Source organism: Pholis gunnellus, assembly GCF_910591455.1.
Source record: "Pholis gunnellus genome assembly, chromosome: 9".
NCBI lineage: Eukaryota > Metazoa > Chordata > Actinopteri > Perciformes > Pholidae > Pholis > Pholis gunnellus.
The window spans coordinates 3,428,156-3,448,347 of record NC_136535.1 but is presented as its reverse complement, the minus strand read 5'-3'; the positions used below and the strand labels follow the sequence as shown (position 1 = coordinate 3,448,347).

The 20,192-nt window shown below is 42.7% G+C and overlaps 2 protein-coding genes and 1 long non-coding RNA gene across 3 annotated transcripts in view; all 3 read right to left on the bottom strand.

The window, feature by feature from the left end:
- Positions 1 to 30: 30 nt before the first annotated feature.
- On the bottom strand, positions 31 to 9,659 carry LOC306701115 (tyrosine kinase receptor Cad96Ca; the record flags this gene model as incomplete). The annotated part of the gene is made up of 11 exons (XM_079166362.1): positions 31 to 537; positions 1,102 to 1,201; positions 2,140 to 2,239; positions 2,641 to 2,752; positions 3,710 to 3,847; positions 3,978 to 4,138; positions 4,286 to 4,384; positions 6,862 to 7,000; positions 7,420 to 7,639; positions 9,439 to 9,532; positions 9,623 to 9,659. 11 exons carry the CDS (start codon positions 9,657 to 9,659, stop codon positions 424 to 426), a joined length of 1,314 nt encoding a protein of 437 aa, XP_079022488.1. The 3' UTR covers positions 31 to 423.
- A 20-nt stretch (positions 9,660 to 9,679) lies between these two features.
- Positions 9,680 to 10,073, bottom strand: LOC306701632. Its single transcript, XR_013767241.1, has 3 exons — positions 9,949 to 10,073; positions 9,820 to 9,855; positions 9,680 to 9,703 (listed from the first exon to the last, which is right to left on the bottom strand). It is a non-coding gene; the product is annotated as an uncharacterized lncRNA (long non-coding RNA).
- A 1,404-nt stretch (positions 10,074 to 11,477) lies between these two features.
- The window catches only part of usp32 (ubiquitin specific peptidase 32), a 69,675-nt gene continuing 60,960 nt past the window's right edge, over positions 11,478 to 20,192 (bottom strand). Inside the window, exons 26-34 of the mRNA XM_079166155.1 lie at positions 19,979 to 20,178; positions 19,547 to 19,731; positions 18,954 to 19,040; positions 18,598 to 18,718; positions 17,221 to 17,412; positions 16,851 to 17,076; positions 16,183 to 16,628; positions 15,979 to 16,071; positions 11,478 to 15,310 (exon numbers count right to left, since the gene is read on the bottom strand). Of these exons, the coding sequence (XP_079022281.1) occupies positions 15,137 to 15,310; positions 15,979 to 16,071; positions 16,183 to 16,628; positions 16,851 to 17,076; positions 17,221 to 17,412; positions 18,598 to 18,718; positions 18,954 to 19,040; positions 19,547 to 19,731; positions 19,979 to 20,178 (1,724 nt within the window). The 3' untranslated portion in view covers positions 11,478 to 15,136. The remainder of the gene's footprint in view (positions 15,311 to 15,978; positions 16,072 to 16,182; positions 16,629 to 16,850; positions 17,077 to 17,220; positions 17,413 to 18,597; positions 18,719 to 18,953; positions 19,041 to 19,546; positions 19,732 to 19,978; positions 20,179 to 20,192) is intronic.

Genomic DNA, 20,192 nt, shown 5'->3' with positions numbered 1-20,192 from the left:
TGTACTATTAATAATAAATAGGCAAATAAGAACACACAAGAGGTTTATTTCAGAAAGTAAACAAGCTTCTATGACAGCCGAGCAAAGAAACGACACATAAATTAAGTTATTAATAGGATGGATGAAAAAAGATTTACAAAGTTAACAAAGAAACATAGAACATGAAAAAAAAAATGACTTAACAAGAACATATAGGTACGTACTTTTTACCAGGCTCTCTGCTGTGATCATCTTGTAGTTGCTATATGTCAGACAGAACTTGAAAGGTTGTCCCCGATCAGATAAATGTAGCCTATAAATAATAGAAGAATGACTTTCCCTGGGGGGTTCCAGCTTTTCACTGCTTGTTATTTGCACACAGAGATGTATTGTTTTAAATACGCAGAATTGTTCAGAATTGTGCCTCTTCTGATGCCTTGGTATTTAGATGGGACTTGTATCTTCCACAATGATGCTGACTGCTTGTAGACATTTAGCTTCCTGATATTCAGCCTCATCTTTCACCAAAAGCTGAGGACTCTCAACATCCACATAATCCTGCAAAAAAACACAAAAAACGTCTCTGTATTTAAGAAAATACCACTACAATCTACTGCTTTTCCAGCTGCAGGAACACAACTGTGATGTAACATATAAGCAGCTCAAAATAAAAGATTTACATTTTCTGTTCCAAATGCTGTGGTCTGATGGGTTGCAAGTTGTTTTTGGTATATATCAATAGCCAAACAATTATCTATTTTTGTGATTGATTGACAAGTCATCTGATAAGAAACATCATAACAATAAGCATTTAACATAAATAGGTGTAGTTTAAAAATAATGAACTCAAACTTTCACTAAAACTGCAAAATCATTTTGTCCTGGCATCTTTGAAAATATGATGTGTTACATAATACGACTTTAATCAAGTATGTAAAGTCATATGGCTGTTTAAAGTCATGACCTAAACCCTGCAGTCTCACTTAAGATACATATTATTAGTGTACAAATTACAACAAGAGAATGATGGAAAAGATGAAGAACAAATGACACAACCTTCAAGAGGATGAATAATACATTTTGTAAAACAATTAAAAGACGGCGTAGCCAGCCGTTCCTTACCGCGTCGTTTTCTAAGACGTCCTCCAGCATGAGCACGATGTCAGTGAACGAGGGTCTGAGAGTGTACAGCGCCAGCCAACACTCTCGCATGATATGAAGTCTGTAGGGTTTAAACAAGGGATTCATCATGTTAGGAACTACTAACAACCAACTATATGCTTCATACTAAAAATGTTATACCAACAATGTTATAGTGCTAAAGTCAAATTACTGTCAAAACTGATCTAGAATCAGATAGTAGATTTAGACGGATGGTTTGGGTTAATACTGCTTGAGTCTAGATCTGGTATCGAGTACTGATGATGTCCAACTCTGATAAAGAAGTTTCTCCCTCAGTGTGGCTGTTAAGGTTATTTTATGAGCTGCATATCATTAGTTAGGACCTCAATGTTGATTTTTACTGTCACCACAAAAGACTAGCATGAGCCCTTTTATCCCAGAATTCAGCATTCAGGGGATAGTATACAAATAGAACAATAACAGAAGAGCCACTGTTATATCACACCAGACACAAATATTATAAAACATACAGATTATAAGTGCCTTGATAGCCTTTTTGAACAAATAGTTTTTTTTATCTATTATTGATATATCTATTATTGATATAAAAAAATAAAAAGATTGTGTCAACATCATTATCAAATTTATTACAGAACAAATATTGGTCTCCATTTCTTGGGGTTAACCCTGAAAACGGACGAATGAGAATCAGGGTGTGCTGCACCGACAGACACTGTGTCAGAGCTTAGCTTCTGTGGTGTAGCCGGTGCCTCGTTGATGGAATGCTGTGCAAGAAAATATATGACGTAGAGTTATCCTTCATTTTCAGCTGCCCATCACTCACACACAGTGAGTGATGGGCAGGAAGCTTTCAAGTTACAGCATGTTTTTTGGAGTTCTTGGTTACGTAAAGGATTGCATTACAATATTAGTAATCCAATCCATTAAACAATAATGTATACATTTGCAGATAAGGCTCATGGTGTACATAGACTATAGAATAGTTCAAATGCTTGTTAATTGTCAGTTTTCACTTACATCTCTGGTCTGCAGCCTTCAGGGTTTGTGTTCTTCAGACCAATACAGATGTGGTACACCACTTCCTCCGAGGTCTCGAGGTTTGGGTACGGCAGGGCACCTGAAAATATATTCCAAAGTACAAGAAAACATACATGACATTTTATATCGATCGCTCTAGTCATGATTTTCTACTTAAGGTCTCCGACTACCTGCTGTCTTTTAAAATGTACCATAACATGATGTCATCTCATGCGCTCTTTGGTTTTGTAAATAATAGGCATCACCTAACTGTCAGAATCATCAAGATCACATACATCAGTTTAACAAATATACCACTGTTGGCTAGACTAATGACATTGTTTTAGGGTGGCAGGGAATGTGATACTGCCTTGAAATACATATACAACACATACGTTTAATTACAACTAAAGCACTCAAACAGGGAATGAAAAATCCTATATTTAATCATATATTTTGCCACATACTGTATATCTGTTATAACGTGTGCAACCAACTCACCAAATGTCTGCATCTCCCACAGCACGATGCCAAATGCCCACACGTCCCCCTTGAAGCAGTAATAGTTGTTCTTGAAGTACTCAGGCGGATACCAGCGCAGCGGCACCCGCTGCTGTACAAGTAACATACAATGGAAAAGGTCATCAGTATACAGTGTCAGTGGTAACTGCAATATATTGATGTCACTTTAGTAAACTAATGAGCTCATGGTGAAAACTATCAGCCACCTCTGGGCTACATGAAGGACACCTTTACAGCTGGTCTGCCTCTAAATCAAGGCCTCTGTCTGAAACTGTTTCCTGTTGCACAGGATGTTCCTAAAACCCCTTCAACAAATACAGAACATAGATTCATTTTGAGCAACAGAAGAGCTGATAACAGCCTTGGTAACAAGTTAATATGGTTTCAAACCAGGTTCATAAGTTAAAGTAAGCTAGTAGACATTTTCAATCTGTCTGCAGCATACGGGCTGCCAACTGTACATTTCCTGTCATGACCACTTGATAGAAAAACACTGACCTTACTGAAGTGCCACAAGTTCACACATACATTTTTACCAAAACATTAAGCATGTGTGACAAGTTCATATGGTAAAGGTAAAATGTGTCCAGAATAGTACAAAGTGTGTACATGTTTGTGTCACATGCTGCATTGTTGTTGTTGTTTATTTTCCAAAACAATGCAACATGACACTTGGCATCCTATTGTACATTCACTTTAATCAGGTTTTCAAAATGAGAGAAAGTAGTTTAGCAGATTAGTTTGAAGTGTAACTGCTGGCAGAAAATGACAACCCTGTCAGTTTCGATACATACTAACATTTATATATATACACAATGGTCTCATGCTCACTTATTAGGCAGTAGCACATGACAATTTCAACTTGACAACTCGTAGGATAAGTGAAATCCCAGCCGTATCCACAGGAGAGTTTACTCTCTCTGTGTGTGTGTGTGTGTGTGTGTGTGTGTGTGTGTGTGTGTGTGTGTGTGTGTGTGTGTGTGTGTGTGTGTGTGTGTGTGTGTGTGTGTGTGTGTGTGTGTGTGTGTGTGTGTGTGTACTGTCTTACCCGTGGGTTTCTCCAGCGGCTGCTGCGGCGGCTCGACATGCGCGTTAAGTCTCGAGCCAGGCCGAACTCCGCTACTTTCACTTCCCAAGGAAACGTATTGACCATGATGTTCCTCAGAGCCAAGTCACAGTGCACAATCTGCGGGGAAGACCACAGCGACACTGCTCAGCATGGGACTGTGATTGGTCAGTGTGGATGAATAGTAGCATAGTAAATCATTATTCAGCAACCTACTGAGGCACTTCATAACAGCCTGTAATGTTGTTACCATTTTGGAGCGCAGGTGCTGCATGGCCAGAGCGATGTGGTAGGAGGCAATGGTGAGGAGGCTGTGCAGCTCAGGGTCTGCACTCAGGTGGACTCTGTTGGTCTGCAGGAAGGTCCTCAGAGTGCCGCAGCTCACATGCTCCATGATCAGAATGTAAGGCTCTGCACAAATCAAAGCAGAGAGAGAGGATGGAGGACCAACAAGGAGGAACATATCCAAGGTCTCATCTACCTTCATTGGTGATCTTTAATAGGAAAGTGATTTGAATCTCGTAGAGGAATAACAGTCTGTGGATAAATGTCTCTGACCCTCAGTGGTGTTCCACTCCAGTAACTGGAGGATGTTCTTGTGGTGCACCAGTTTCCTCATGATGGAAACCTCCGTGTCCACATGCTTTGGACGGACACCTCAAGGAAAGAAAAGGGAAAAATAGAGTAAAATCAACTGAATCTAGGAGGAGTCAAAAGTGAAATGTGAAGGGGCTTCCAACATTGAGTTGTGTGGATAATAATGAGTAACAATATGAACCGAAAAACGGAAAATTACTAAAACAGCAAACTCACTTCCAAAAAAAATCACAAAAAAAATCACTTCCAAATTCAGTTTAAATGACCATCTTTAGTTAGCATGTAATTTATAATTAATCACATGTCTGTTCAAACACTTATCTCACCGTCAAAAGTATTCATCGAATTTCTCAAAAGTGGCATACATTACTATCATGTACTTCACATGAGCGCTGATGTTTCTGGACAAACAGTGCAGTTTGGATTGGGTTGAGTTTCAGCATGAAAGGATGACAAAGCTACCAGCAGCTCTATAGCTCACTCTGTCGGTTGCTCCACAAAAATTCAGCATGTTGGTCAAGTCTGTGGGATGTTAAGTTGTGTGTTTATGTTCATGCCAATTGTCCTTTCACTAAGCCCCGCCCCTGCTACGACTCCGTCATGCTGTCAGAGCTACCACGGAGCACACGCCGTCACTAATTGCACTCCCTGAATAAACAAAAGTGACAAAGATAGAAGCTGAAGTCTATGGACTACAGTGTAAAGATCTAGAGCAGAACATGAGGTCACTCTACCTGTGTGTGTGTGTGTGTGTGTGTGTGTGTGTGTGCGTGTGCGTGTGCGTGTGCGTGTGCGTGTGCGTGTGCGTGTGCGTGTGCGTGTGCGTGTGTGTGTGTGTGTGTGCGTGCGTGCGTGCTGTCGACCTTCTCCTTGCTTTTAGTGCCCGTTAGTGAACGGGTGTGTGCCTCACTGATTAGCTCACGGCCGCTGCTCTGCACTGCTCTCGTGATGACGGTTACAGCTGATGATGCCGTCCCGACTGACAGCGTCGCCACGGTAACGTGAATGGACTGTACTTGTACAGCACTTTTCTAGTCTTTCCGACCACTCAAAGAGCTTTCACACTACATGTCATCATTCACCCACCGATGGCAAGCACCTGCCTATCAGACCAACTCATTCACCCACCGTAGGCACAGCTACGGGAGCAATTTTGGGGTTAAGTGTCTTGCTCAAGGACAAGTGGAGCCGGGGATCGAACCGCTGATCCCCTGATTGTAGGACGACCCCCCCCTGCTCTCCACTTAGCCACAGTGTAGTTGCCCCACGTAGCACCCACCCTTCGATTCCCCCTCAGGTAAACAGTTAGCTTTGTCAGCACCTTCACTTACATACGTATTTAATGTTGAGTGACAAAATAAGTTGATTTATAATTTGGATGAACTGACATGAGATCAAATATCAAAATCATGGCAATACTGAGAGCACCTCTGAAGTACATTTTGTTTCAGGGTCATGAAATGACTTTAGGTGTATGAAAGCCAAAGCATTCGCTTAGTGTGGGAGAGGAAGGAGAGGTGGGCTGAGTGTTTCTCTCTTCATATTTTCCTTCACACCTTCTTACCACAGCATCAACATCCTAAACAGTGGTAGTTAAACTCTTATTCATGATGCTGCAAACACAGTGATAAACCAATGTTAAAAACATTTTGCATGCAACTGTAGTTCATATTATGCTACTGAACTGTATGCAGCCTGCCGACCCTGGCTGCTTTCAGTGCAGTCCTGGTTATCAGTTTAAACAATGCAAACCAGCAGCAGTCACAGTTGTTGCAGCTTAAAAAGGTGCAATGTGTGAGATCTGGCCAAACACGTAGAAGTCAGCATTTGAACTATTCACCACAACTGGGGTCATACAATCTAATCAGTTCTATTAAAAAATGCCAAGTCCTAACTAACAGCAGGGCAAGAATAAACTTCTTACTTGAAGGCTCGTTTCTGCCACTTTGGATTTAATCCAATAAACAATCAAATTTACAACGATCCTGTTCTGTAAACCGGTTGCCAAGCCCTGGCCTCATGAGGGCAGACATACATAGAGGTCTTTGACATAACCTCAACACTGTAACCTTTTATAATGTTCAACTTTTTAATGTTTTTAAACTAAAATTCTGGCCAGATCGTACACACGCCACTCTGGGCAGCAGAAACAGGCTGTGACACAACACTGACGTGTTGTCACATTTATACACATTGGCTTATTTACATATCCAGCAGACACATAGTCAAATTAGCATTCATTTGAAGTCATGTTTGTGTCCTGATGATAAATCTTATTCCAATATCAAATTCTGTTTTAGCTCTGTTGTGGTCTCCAATTTCTGATTTACAAGTTAGCAAAAGAAGATGTGGAAGAATAAGTCGTATGCAACATGTGTGTTACATACACCTCGCCATTTACTTGGGCTGATAAATTGAGGTTTTTCTGCCCCTGCGCCATGACTTTGACCTCAATACTTGAGTGATCATGTCTTCCTCCATGGCAGCTCTGCCTCAAAGAAATGCTTGTCGGTCTAAACCTGCAGAGGAGAATGTACCTTCCTTGCTGATCTTGCAGGTGAACATGGTGTGGCCTTTACACGTCCCTCTGGTCATCCTGGCCTGGTAGAAGACCCCCTCCTTCCCAGCTTTGATCAGCTGCAGCAGGTTCAGGTCTGACTTGGTGACACGAGGACCCTTGAACAAATGCCATAAGAGGGGACTTTGCAACATCAAATCCGAGCAGAAAAGCAAGGGATTAGGACAAGTGACTGAGAGGGAATGCTAACACCACCATCCTGGTCAAACTTATTTTTGCCCACATTGTATAAGAACTGTGTGGTTCTGGCTCTATCTTGAACTACAGTGATACTATCAGTCGCGCAAAAGAGACATGATCAGCACTAATACTGTAAATCAACATTGTTGAGATGACGCAGATAGAGAGCAAGGTTCACATGTACAGTTAACTTTCAGTTCTGTCATGTGAGATTTCCCTACGCCACTTTAGCTAACCGCTAGTGGAAATCAAGCACCCCTAAAATAGGTCAAATATCTGATAGCAGAAAATATGAGCATTATGTGATGAGATGAGGTGGGTGGTGTATCAGTAGTACCTGCTGCAGGCCTTTCCACAGCCTCCTGGAGGAGGGCCTGACTGTGCTGCTCTGCTGCAGGGAAATGAGGGGAGGAAGCTCTTCCCCCTCCCCCTCCTCCTCCCCCGCTGCTGGCACCGGCCTCACAGGCATGATGGGAGCTGCTTCCAGCCGAGGAACGGCATCCAGCAACAACTTGCTACCTTGCAGCTCGCGAATGGTCTGGACCAAAGAACGATACCTGCAAGAAAGAGAAGTGTATAATGTAAAATACCACACACTGTACGAGGTTTAAGGGAAACATATTCCAGCAAAAGCTCAAGGCAGCTGTACCAGGGGTGTTTTGTTTGATGGAAAAAGAAATAAAATCTACCTGATGAAACAAAAGTTTACTCAGATAATGTTTCTATGGTACTATTTCCTCTTGGAGGCTTAAAGGTTAGCAATACAATATTCAGAGCATTAATGCAGTAAACAACTATTTGCTCCGTAGAGATAGAGACCGGAGTGTAGGGGGGCAGAATAATTCTCTGAACAAGTTTTGTTGGCTTGTTTTTTTTTATAATGACTGAAGAAAATGCAAGCTTCTCTTAATATGTACACATATGTCACTCTCTCCAGGCCCGCATGTGCTACTTTAGAAAGTCTACGTTCATTAACAGGACCACATAGCCGACCCCCTAACCCGCTGAGAGAGGAGAGCAGACGGGAGCTCCGGACGCCTGGCTAGTTAGCGAGCTTGTCTTTGGCGTTCCCGTCTGCTCTCCTGCCGGATGAAGCGGTGAGGATGGAGGCAGAGCGACCCAGTGCTGCTGCTGGCCTCCAGCCTGCTGTTACCAGTATGGCATGAAAGCAGCTCTGTTGAGGGCCAATCTTAGTTGTTGCAGAATGCTAAACAATTAGAGATGGAGAGAAATGTTGCCAGAGGGCTAAACTATTATAGAGAAGAATACATGGCCTGCTGTTGTGCTCATCCTCTGCAACCAGTAAAGCACCAAAGCATGATGGAACCAGCAGGCCAACCAGCAGCAATGATTCCACCATTAGCAGCTCTGTTGGGCTGTATAGAACAGTGGTAATGTGAATATTATCATGCTAATATGCTCACATTAACAATGCTAAGTTGTTGATGTTTAGCAGGTTATAGCCTAATATCTTTCCCATCTCGTTCTTCTGTGTTAGCATGCTAATTAGCAGTAAACTGAAAGTGCAGCTGAGGCAGATGGGAATGTGTTGGCCATTTTCACAGTAGAATTTATAAAAACTGATTGTGTGGGGCTCTTATGAATATGTGCACAGCCTGTGGAAATATATGTTTGACAAATAAAATAATTTTTTCCAAGGGATGACTTTATTTATTTATTTTAATTGTATTTACCTCCAGGTATAGCTCCTGGTAGCTTGCTACCAAAAGGGCTTGCTTCCAAAATGTCTCCAAAAAATGTGGTTTTTCAACTTTCAATAACAACAACCAAATAAAGGACAATCTATGGCTTGAGATCGCCCAGCTGCTGGGATACGATGAAGATGGTAATGTAGCTGATATGCACTTGCTCACGTTATGTGTTTGTCACGGAACGTGGCTAGTGTTCAGATAAAATTCTTGATGTCATTGGTTTATGCATTGTGTAGTTAATATTAGACAACATTTGCATTCAGATTTTCCGTAGTCACGCACTGCATTTTCGCATCACAATGGTGAGAAACAGCTTTAATAATGACTGCATTCCATTTGCAGGTGTTTCATCTCGGCTTATTAGGACGTTGCTATGAGGTTAGTCTGCTTTGACAGAGGTATATAACTGTTTTCCCATTACCCGAACCAAGTAATAGAATAAACTTTAGTTTTCACAATCTAGAAAAACAAATTCAAAGGCAACTGCACTTGTTGATGTATTCTTGAAAATGTGTTTTCAGCTTATAAAACATATTTGTTTTATAAAAATCTTGCCTAGTGCAACTTTAAATCAGGCAAATGAAAAGACACTGAGGACAAATCACAGAGTAAATTCCTTGTGAAATCGTTTCAGCCTCCCTTACTTTCTGAGAAACACGATCCCCAGCAGTATGAACACCAGGACAGTGAAGGACAGGGTCCCTATGAGGCTGTAGACGAGCGAGTCCAGGGCCCGACCTGAAAGCCAACGGGACAGAAACGGTCAGCTCCAACATGCTCTCATAATGTGTCACTGAACACAAGTGGATGTAAAGCCCCAGAGCTCACCTGAACATGCACTTCCACTTGTGGAACTAGCAGACATTGTGTCTCCTGCTCAACGACGTCACCTCAGTCTGGAAAGTGATACTGTAGCATTTAGAATAAAAAAGAAGCAGGAACAATATTAATGATGTATAATCACAAATCAAACGAATTGGACTTTTTTCTAGATTATTAATTACATAAAGAGGAAAAACACTGACATTTTACAGGTTTGGTGGAAGTACATCCTGTCAAACCTGAAGCCCAGAAGAAGAATAACGCAACATAAGAGACTTATTAAGATCATACAATAACATTTAATGCTCTATTAAGTTACTAAACAGCCTTACCTGTGTTTTCTGATGAAGACCAGTTTGATAATTGACTGATTCTGATAAGAAGCCAGCTGGAACTGTTACATTGAAGCAGTCTGTCAGTCTCCTCTCTGTTTAGAGCTATACTTAGAACCCTTCAAGGACCCAACCATGAGTTGTGTTAACCTCCAGCCTGTCTGTATAGTCACCAGCATGAGCTCTCATCGTGTGTCAACCACAACAGAAGCAGAGGAAATGAACAGAAGCAGCAGGTGGTTTGAGCTGCATGACACTCTGTAACACGTTCTACATGTTCCCGATGTTCAGCATTAATCTCAATAGACTGAACAATAAACAACAGTCATATCAGCTCTCCTAGACATCGAAACCTAAACTTTGCTTAAATGGGCAGTGACTGGAGATAATAAAGCAATGACTGGTCACTGATTAGATTATTAGGGATTCAGAGGTTTCAGATGAAACTAAAATGGAAAACGAGGCACATGAGAATCCCAGTTTTGGTTGTAAACTTCGAGTCACTTTAACAGATTTCAATGTAAAATGTAAAATATGTATGGAGGTATTAAATTTCTAGGAGAAATAGTGGGAAGAAAAGAGCATAAATGGATATTTTCCAGACATTTTTAACCCTCATTGTGATGTATTCAGATCCATAATAGCATGATAGCAGTTCAACAATGTAAAAATACACCAATACAAGTAAAAGTCTTGCCGTTAGTCAAAATTCTATATTATCAAACTTAAAGTATAAAAACAACAGGTGTCCCTGTCTTTGTTAAATGTGTACAGTATATTTTATTACTGAAGCACGATCATGTGTAGCAGCATTGTAATGTTGGAGGAAAAGCCCCTTCACATGAGAGAAAAGTCTGAGTTTCAGTTGCAGTGTTTACTTCGGGGAAGTGTCTGCAGAGACCCTGCATGTGGTTACCTTTGTCATCCGCAGGCAGACCAACGGCTGCAACATGATACTCAAACTACAACCAGGAAGGAGAGCGGGGCAACATGTTGGTTTGCAGGTAGACAACTGAGGCTGATGGGAATCAGGTATTTGGTCATAAAACAACTTCAGTCAAAGACGCATTAAGGTTATTGACCATACATAGCAAATGGTTATAAAGTCTGCTGGGAGAACGTATTTCCTCTTAATAAATAAAGACAAACATTAGATCTTAAATCCACAATCACAAACCTTTAGCATAGGAAGAAAAGGTTTGAGATGGTGGAGGAATAGCAAAAGTTGTTGTCAGCTAATGCAAGTGTGAACTAACATGACGCTCCATGTATTGGACGACTGGAAACTTCTGATTGGACAAGACCAATCCCCAAATGTACAATTCATCCTGTTAGGAATTAGAGTCAATCGACCAGCCTCCATTAAAAGCAATAACTGCATTGTTTAGAACACACACACACACACACACACACACACACACACACACACACACACACACACACACACACACACACACACACACACACACACACACACACACACACACACACACACACACACACACAGAGAGTCTGGTGTTGTCGTTTCCTCTGTAGAATTTAATTTGTTGCTTGGGTATTTTGTTACAGATCAACGGTATCACTCCATATACAACTACAAGTACAGTATTTTGTACAGTTCATACTGAAATACAGTTTTCATTGGCTTATTTACAAAACACATTTTTTTATGTACATGTTTTCATGTCAGTGCAACGTCACTTTCTTTCAACATACATCTTACAAAAGAATTCTTTAAATTAACACGTCTGGTTCAGATGAACTTAAATAAAATGAGGCTACAGACACTGACAGACTGCTCAGTAGTAAATTGCACTGCCTGCCGACCTACTCCTCTGGGGGGTTAATATATTATTTTACTTGGATCAATTTTAGCTGTTCTTTTGGGCAGAAAATCGTTTTTCCTGGATTATGAAAATTGTGCTGGTATCAACTGCGACTTTAAGTTGTGTTTTTGCTCATACAGTTGAAGCTATAGGTGTGGTTAGCTTAGCATCACACAAGTAGATGTTTGAGGCAACATTCACAGCCACCTTTAAATGAAGCAAACATTACAAACTGGGTCCTCAAGGGACTAATCCTTAGGAAAATGGTCCCTTTGAGCCACGTCATGATGTTTTAAACACCGAAACAAACTGGACCTCGTCTACAGCTCGGTGCAAAGGCAGGAGGGTGGAGGACAAAAAGAACTGAGCAAGCAAACATAAATAGCACTCCTCTGATCATTTCCATTTGTTCAACAAACGTACTCTGCAAAGCAGAAATAAAGTTTCATTCAGTGACAGATACCTCTCTACTCCTCACAAATACAGCAGCTACAAAGAGGTGAGCACAGAGAGTCCTCTCCTGTGATCTAGAAGACTAAGTGGGGGAACTGCTGACTGTATTCTGTCCGTTCACAGTGATTAGACCGAGCCCCTCGAAGGAGGATCTCCACACATGCTGCTACACACCGGACACAAAGCTCTGCCACTGGACTCCACACAGCACAACATTTCCAACTAACCTCAGTCACATCAAACAAGCCAAACCTTCAGGCCGAAGGAGGATCACAATTTGGAATTCAAATGAAACCAATATTTAGACTCTGGGCCGACAGGAAACAAAAGATAATCTAAATGCGATGGGTTTAGTTTTTACAGGTCTGACTACAGTCAAGACAACAGATTGGACAGACTGGGGTTCTTTTTGAGGAATAAACAAACAAAAAAAGTGAAACTATCTCATATCAGGGGGTTTATGGGGACAGAAGGTTTGGTAACCTTATATTGTAAGGGTAGGAAATTTAGCATTGTGTTTTTCAGCATTTCTTGATATCCAGAGGAATTTCCTTAAAACAACCCTAAAAGAAAGGAAATATTAAATACATACCTATGCATTATCAATCTAATACCAGAAACTTTATTCTTCATACATTTTGAAATGTATGCTTGCCTGTTGCCAAATAAGTCGAGCAATTAACAGGAATTTACTGATTTGAAGTGCATCAGTTGAAACCGTCTCCACTTCCTCTCTAATTGGCACCAATGTTTTTGTTCTTTCTCGAAATCTTCCAATGATTTTGCAGTTTGATACAACTTCCTTTATAGGACAGTATTGGCTCTATGGGACTCATCAGGGCTAAAGTGACGTGCTAGGGGACATTAGGGCCACCCATTGGGTACAGTGCTACTTTGTATTTTACTAATTAGGTTATGGTAAATAAATTAACCACATTCACTTAGGAATATGCACTGCAGAAGTATGATATTAAGTAAAATACTAAAAGCAGTAAAAGTAGATTTCGACATATGGGCCCCTAAGAATACAGGGCCCATGAGAGTCTGGGACCCTGAGGGATGAGCTTCCACGGATATTTAGCAGGACGCCATCTTGAAAATCAAATTCACCACAAGGTGCAGGTGAGCGTTCCATGTATGGCAATGTTGAGAAGAGCAAGTTAACACCTGCTGAAAATGTGTTTTCTGGTGACAGGTGCAACCAAGCACACGAAACGAGACTGAAACCTCCAACCAGAGGGGGCAGTAAAACCCCCTCGTGTTCAACGGAACTCGACAAAGTTTGATTTCCAGGTGCAGTGAGTACCGTGTGTCTCCAGACGGAGCTGTTTGAAGTCTGATGAATGTCCTCAAGTGATGTCACTTGAGTCAATGTCGGTTGGGGCTAAAGACTACAAGTCTGAAAATGTAAAAAAGAAATCAGAGGCGAGCTTACCAGACCTCTGAAGCCACATAAGATGCCCACATTTTGAGCTGCATTATGGGTAATGTAGGCGCAAAGTATCGACAAGATGAATGTGTGGAATAGAAAAGATGGGACCTCATGTTCTGCCAAATCAATTTTGATCTTCTTTTAAAACTGGCCTTGGTGGGTCTGACATTGCTATGGGAGTGCGTTACTAAATCCGTGGAGGACTCTTAAGTTACTCTTTAAATAGTAGAATGTTAAAATGACATGTAAAACCATTTTGTAACTACAATAAAGTTATCCCTAACTTTCCAGGGAGCGTCATCAGTATCACAGATGAGTTTGGATCTCAATAGTTAAGAGTTGCAGCAGTTGAAAAGTTGCTGTTGCTACAGCGTGAAAACAAGCCGGATGCCTGGTGAAGCGTTCCTAACCTGACTTGGCCTTAAGAAAAAGAAGAAAAAAAACGCTAAAATAAATCTTTTATAAAACAACACATTTGCAGAACCCCCCCTAAGAAGAAGTATTAAACATATACTGTATATGAATCTTTAAGCGAGTCTCTTTTGAAATCATGGCACCTGTCCTAAACAAACCCAGACTGATACTTCTCCAGTTTCAGAGACGTTATGGGTACACACAGGTCAACATTGCACAAATCACCAATGATGTTTGGCCGCTGTGGAATGAAACAGTTTTGGCAAAAGTACCTACTTTTATGTCCATCAGGACCTGTGAGCGTGTCCTAGCAGGGAGAGATATGATTAATAATACTGTCACAGACTTTTAGGGCCGACAGACTGCAGGAAGCGATGAGGTAGCGTGTGACTTATGTTTCCTTAGTATCCAATATACTAGATTCCTAACGTCAACATCATGTTGATCTGTGGCATCAAATATGACATCAGCACAGGCTCTTTAACCCTTGGGCCCCGTTTGCTCTCGGCATTTCAAACTCAACCTATCCAATCATTGGCTTTGCATTTACATCTGGACATTGTGAGGCCTTCTCCAGGTCAGATATCCAGGCTCAGATCACATGATAACTCCCGCTGTAAGTGCTTCTCATTCTGACATCACAAGTGATAAACACACAATCACTAAGCAACATCACTTCATGACTTGGCCATACTGGCATACATTCAGAGATGCGTTAGTATGAGAGTATAACGTTACATGTTTGTTATGGCGAGGGTTGTTCGCAATGGGAGACGAGGCGGGCGGGCGGGCGGGGGGGGGGGGGGGGGGGGGGGGTTGTCAGGCTCAGCAAAGTACACAAGTTTAGTACTTTCACCGGGGCTTCATGGTTGTCTTGGCAAACCTCTGCACTAAAATAAGTTTGCGATCAAGTGTAGAAAGTGCTGCGACGCATGTCTAAGGGCAGGGACCACAGTCCAACTCTAGTCATTGGCAGTTTATCTGAATCCTTCAGAGTGGTCTGAACGTCTGCTGCTTCCTGCTCAGAGCAGGAGTAGTGCTGGCTGACGGAAGACGAGGGCCATCACTGGAGGACACAGTATTTCTTGTAGTCGGACTCAAAGTCTTCATCCATGCTACTGGTGTCAGCCATCTTCTTGCCATCGATCTTTGGCAGGAACTGGGAGTAGTCCACTCCCTGCTGCTCGTAGAAGAGGATGTAGGCCGAGTCAGCGTCGATCTCCTCAGAGTGCACTTCCTGTGGGAATTATTTATTTTTTGAAACAGAGGTTATTTGATTGATCTTCTCAAGGTACATGTCAATGAACCTCTTATGTGTTGTTACAAAAGCTGAGACAATTAAGACATGACAGGCAGGTTTAAGGTGTGTAGTGGCATTCATCCACCACTAGAAGGCTCTAAAGTCAAGAATTTCCAAGTACGACATATTATAACACATTTTATTCCAATCAGTTTGTATAGATTTGTTTTACACCTTTATTCTGTCATTGGGGTAATAATAAAATCACCGTCATATAACTGACCTTGTGCTACCCAGACCCATTTATTCAAAGGTTCAGAGCATTAATTTAGCATCAAACAACTATTAGCTATATAGAGATATAGTGGAGTAATGTGAATCCGAGCAGAAAATGTCTGTGTTTTATTCAAACTTCTCTGTGCTTTGATTGGACCGGCAGCGCGTGCATGTTAGGCTGCATCCACATCCACCTCTTATGTTGCTATGTCTGTCAAGCTCTCCAATCCAGCACTCAATATATGCAGGTGACAATAATAATGGAGGCAGATTTACCACAGTGGACTCTTGACTTCAGACAGAATGATGCAGATTCATTTTTCGTTGGTGACCGTTGGAAAGTAGGCTTTCATTTTAGAAATAGACTCAAATGTGTCCTAGTGCCTTACCTTACAGCTGCTGTCATTGTAACAGTACCATTTCTCATTGGGGTTTTTGGCATATGTCACATAGTGGCCTCCTCCCATGATTCCTGAATGGCACTGAGGACAGGAAGCAGAAACATATTTTAGACTTGTTTCAAAGCAGAAACAAGCTTATTGAGAAAGCCTATTACTACTTGTATGACAGTGATGTTGATGTGTGATACTTACTGATATTGCATAGAGGTTGTAGATGGCGTCCAGACACATGTTGTCTCTGTGCTGGACCAGCAGGTTGTCGGGCTCCAGGCTGCTCTCTGTGCTGCAGTCTGAAATCAGCCCATTGCTGTCACCATTCACCAGGACCACGTCACAGTGGCTGCTGGAAGCCTCGCTGCCGGACGACGTCTCTGAAGTGAACGCCCCTCCTGACCCAGGAGGGCCCGATGCTGTGCTCTCCTCCATGTCGGGCTGTGGCGCATCGTCCCGTGACTCAGCCTCAGGATTAGCAGCTCCGTCCAGGTTCTCCTTGCTGTTAGAGAGGCGATGTCTGCTGCCCAGCTGGGGCAGGCGTAGCCGGCCTGGCCTGCGGCCTCCGCTGCCGGTCTTAGGGCTTCCAGAGGGGCTGCTGGTCCGGCTAAGAGAAGGCGCTGACTTCCTGCTAGAGGCAGGGGAGGCTGTTGGGAAAGACATGTGTTAAAGACATCTCCTCTGCCATTGGGCCATTAGCTGCTTTGCTCATCTATACTCTATTTTGTTTCACTAGCTGTTGGCTCTTAATCAACAAATGCATAACAATAAAAATGCATTTGTCTCTTTAAAAATGTGATTAGTCTCAGTGCTGACTAGCAACAGCTAAATACCAGGCTTAAATGTATTATCAAATCAACATACGGTACCTTTGGGAAGGTTGCAGAAGCCAGCGGGGGCAGAGATGGAAGACAGGTTGTCTTCTCCGACCCTCAGCAGATCCTCGCTCTCACTGCGGGAGTGGAGGCAGTGCTGCTCCAGGTCTCTGGGAGCCAAGAAGGCGCTGGGGTCGAAATTCTCCCTCGGGAACTTGACAATTTTCTGGGATTTGATCCAACGGCCATTTACAAACTGGAAGCGCTTCAGGTGGACAATCTGAAGAAGAGCACACACACATCACACGTACTGTGTTGTCTCTGAACTACGGTCAATGCAAACAGTAAACACTACTGAAAAGCACATTTAGAACCTATCCCCGCGAGGCCAGAGCTGACACGGACTTAGAAGTGTGCCACTGACCAGCATGGGTGGCAGCCTCCAAAGGTCCAGCTTCTTAGTGGCCAGCCGGTGCGTCTTGCACTTGGAGCAGTAGTAGAGCTCGTCCTCACCCAGCTCTTCCTCGCTGGTGAAGGCCTTCAGGCAGCTGTCCAGGCTGATGGGTTCAGCCTGGGCCCGACGGGACTGCTCCACACTGCAGTGCTCCTCTACAATCTGCAGGGAGACCATGATGGTGATACTGAGAGGGGGAGGAGGAATGCTTCTTTTTCACAACCACCTACTGCAGCTGCCTTTGACGGTAAAGCCAATCTATTTCTGGAGTAAAACTTTTGAGCAGAAACCACCTAATAATTCTTAGTATTTTTTGGCATCTAACCATTTGTAGTTTTCAGAATCAGCAGGCTATGCCAATTATTTGACATTGTATGCAAGTTCTGTTATCAAACTGTATTTTACCTGTTTTGTTTAGCTCAAAATACAGCTTAAGCAGCATTTTTACAAATATCCCCGGAGACATGTACCACAATACTTGCAATATGTACATAAAAACAGCCAAAATAACATTACAACCTTAATGGCACAGCCTATAAGTCCCTGGACCCGGTGTAGCTGAATGAACTGAGCATTAAGCAGCTCGCTGGTAACTCTGTGTGGTCAAACGAAGTACCAAAGCACTTTCTGTTTAGCAGGTTTACTTATCTCACTGAGCTCTTTTCTTGAAACTTACAGAATAATACAAGACTTTAGCTGAACTCAGTCAGTCGGCCTCACTCTGAGCCATCTGCAGTAGAAGGCTCACTCTCACTGCTTAATGTTGACACGATTATCTCGTTGTAAGGCTCAAAGATTAATAAAGAGCTTATTTTATATGTCTACTGCAGTACGGAGATAAAAATAAAAGTGCTGGTGACAAATACTGAGTATCCTCCAAGACAGTCAGAGTCAGAGATAAATCACAATGAGGGAAAGAAAAACTGTGCCGAGTTCAATATTGTGTGAAGGATGTAACCATTGCCTTCGCACTTTTCTTCATGATGAGGTAAACAGAGCATCAAGGTGAGTGGCTGATAATTAACACAGTGCAACCGATGGGAAAGAAAGGGCTACACACTCAGAGATATATCTCTGGAACAAAATGAAGAAAAGAAAATAGCATGAACACACAAAATGTTGTATTGCTGTTTTCATTGAAATCTCTCGACTACTCTATATTATACTGCTCCCAGCCAGGGGGAGGGGGAGTGAGGGTGAGAGTGAGAGAGTGAGGGTCAAAAAGAGTGTGCTATGCTTCCCCATGTTTGTACCGCCCTGTACAGTACAATGTGCTTTTGGCAATACTGTGTAATATTATGGTCATGCCAATAAAGCCTCATTGAATTGAATTGAGCGTGTGTTTACCCTCTCCTGGGAGGTCTGGTAGCGGAGATGCAGGGCGGTGGGGTCCCAATCCACAGCGATGTAAGCATTTCCTACAGAGGCCCGGTCCTCCGTACACTCTATTGCACAGCCTCGACAGAACCTGGAAAGACACACACAGACGGGTACAGCTGCAGTACATATTCAGGAACCAAGACATGTTTAACATTCCTAGTTTAAGTGTTGCCACACTTGTACGAGCCCAATACATGAAAAAAAGTAAGATAAAGTTAAGAAAACAAAACAAAAATGTCTTGCAATGTCTTGCATTAGGCCCACTGTCTCATCAACATTACATACACGACTCCCTACTTTGTTGATGAAATATTCTGTCTTACCTGTACCAAGGACACCAGGCACAGGAGTTGCCATCCTTACCCACAACCCGTAGGGTGAAGGGGTACTGGTAGCCCATACTGTCATCACTGCAGGTTACAAGAAGAGAAAAAACTGTTCAAGCACACCGTCTGCATGGATCGATTTTTAACAGTTTGTTGTCGTTTGTTTTTGACACTGGACAATCAACTGGCTCACAACGCCATGTGTAACGAAACTATCTCAGTCGTATTCTTCCAGTGGGGCCCTTTTGGTTGAGCCTGGCGTAAATTACACTAAACAAAGGAGCGGAAACGGATCAGGCTTTAGAGCGCTGAAAGCGATAAGCTCTGATCCTGATTGTGCGGATCTGCGCAGGCCACTCTTAATCTTCACTTCACAGCTACAAATGATCTCTGACAATTTCCTCTTGGTAAGTTCAGTGCAAACATACTAGCAAAGCATTGTGATGTGTCTAGGTTAGCTTAGCAGAAAGAGCAGAAGCGGGGGGGGGGGGGGGTCTGCTAACCAACACATCGTTCTGTCAAATGCAAAAAAACAAGAAACAAGCAAACACAAAAACATGTGGGGCGAAAGGAGCAGACGGTCAGCCCACCAGTCCTGGGCGTGGTTGCTGGCTTCCTGTGGGGGCAGTGGGCTGGCCAGTCGGGACACTTGGATCCACACGGCATCGTACAGATCCTTCTTACTGGTGTGGACGGTGCAGGGAACTATGAGCGGCATGCCGAACAGACTGGGCCGGTTCTTCTGAGATGACAGGAAGTACAGCTCCGTACGCATCTGAGGGAGCGATGCAAACGTTAAAGTAACAGTTACATCTCGAACACAGGCGCGTCACTGTTTTGGATCATCTATAGAGCAACTGCGATGAACTGTTTTGAGGATATATGATGTAAAGACATGATTTTGAATCACAAATAATTATGCAATAATACATCCAACAGCATTCAGACATTCAACTGTAAAATAGCTGACAGTATTTTGTCTGTACAATACAGCACGCTGCTTTAGAACGTGGCGTTCTCACCATCTTTCTGTGCATGGCGATGATGTAGCCAATGAAGGGGCTCTCTTGCATCGGTGTGACGTGTCCATTGGCAACCCCGTTGGCGAGGGGCGTCTCTGGGTGACAGGGCACCATGGTGCCGGGCCCACCGTTGGGGATGGGGACAGGCTGACTGCCCAGGTTCTCTTTAGCAGCAGAGCCATTGGCTATTGGGGTGATGTCTGATGAAGAAAAG